Below are 1344 nucleotides of genomic sequence, written 5' to 3'. Positions count from 1 at the left end.
GAATTCTCAAATACTTCTTTTGGTGGTATTTATGAAGATACTGGCTTTGGATTACCTGTTTATGATGGAGACATCAGAACACTTAATGATGATTATGACTTCTAATGAGTAGTGTCTTTGTTTAGTTGAAGTATTGTTTGTGAATATTGTGTCTTTTGGTTGCAAAACATTGTGTTTGTCATTTATGTGCGTTTTGATTTCTTTAGTTATAAACTTTGATATTTGAAGTTGTTTATGACCTTTAAATGATAAATTATATATTGTTCATTTTGTGAAATTGTTAAATTTTGAATCTTATTATTTTAAAAATTATTGAATTTAACTTTTTAAAATTGTATATTATTTTTTATAATTTTACTCTATATTTAATTAACCAGTTTAACCACGGTTCAATTCCAATTAAACTATTAAACTATTGAACCATTCACTTGATCGGTTCGATGACCGGTCCAATTCTTACAACCTTGCTCAATACTAATAGACATTTTATGGTTACTAAATCTAAGGCTCAAACCCGCACTCCCAATGTTTTAAATTCTATTGTTGCAGCCCCTGATTACACACAACAACCACCAAAATTAGCTAAATTAGCTATTACTCTTCCTCACTGGCATAGAGCTATGAGAGATGAATATCAAGCTCTTATGAAAGCTAATACCTGGACTGTAGTGCCACCACCACATAATGCCGAAATTATAGGTAGTAAATGGGTCTTCACTATTAAGAAACATCTAGATGGAACTATACAAAAGTACAAAGCACGATTTGTTGCTCAAAGCTTTTATCAAGAGGAAGGCTGACTTTGAACAAGTTTGTAGTCCTGTGATTAGGCTAGCTACAATTCGGTTAGTCTTGAGTATAGCTTTATCTAAAAACTAGGTCTTGAGGCAATTTGATTTCAATAATGTTTTTTTGAATGGGGATTTAAATCAGGTCTTATATAAGCAACAACCTGTTGGCTCTTCCAATTATGTTTGTAAATTGCATAAGTCCATTTATATATTAAAACAGGCCCTTAGACAATAGTTTACCAAATTAAGTTCTACACTCCACTCTTGTAGTTTTCGTAACACAAAATCTGATACATCTTTATTTGTTAGGTAAGATTGTGGTTCTGTTGTTTACCTTTTGTGCTATGTCGATGATATAATCGTTACAAGGAACAATGCTATTGAAGTATAAACTCTAATTTCTTAACTAGACAACATGTTTTCTTTAAAGGACTTAGCACTTTTAAATTACTTTTTGGGTATTGAGGTTCAACAAACCAATTGAGGACAACTGCATCTATCCCAAACCAAATATATCAATGATCTATTGACGAAATTGGGGATGGCAGCATCC

The 1344-nt window shown here is 31.6% G+C and overlaps 1 protein-coding gene across 1 annotated transcript; it reads left to right on the top strand.

Moving 5' to 3' along the window:
* Window positions 1-440: 440 nt before the first annotated feature.
* Window positions 441-800, top strand: LOC110275659 (uncharacterized mitochondrial protein AtMg00820-like). Its single transcript, XM_021131864.1, has one exon. The coding sequence runs from the start codon at window positions 441-443 to the stop codon at window positions 798-800; it is 360 nt and encodes a 119-aa protein (XP_020987523.1).
* Window positions 801-1344: the final 544 nt, after the last annotated feature.

This window comes from Arachis duranensis, chromosome 9 (assembly GCF_000817695.3).
Source record: "Arachis duranensis cultivar V14167 chromosome 9, aradu.V14167.gnm2.J7QH, whole genome shotgun sequence".
Classification (NCBI taxonomy): Eukaryota; Viridiplantae; Streptophyta; class Magnoliopsida; order Fabales; family Fabaceae; genus Arachis; species Arachis duranensis.
The sequence above is the reverse complement of the archived record's forward strand: the minus strand, read 5'-3'. Positions and strand labels throughout refer to the sequence as shown.

Bases quoted from the DNA above. Each gene is read 5' to 3' on its own strand.
- LOC110275659 (XM_021131864.1), top strand. From the start codon at position 441: ATGACCGGTCCAATTCTTACAACCTTGCTCAATACTAATAGACATTTT.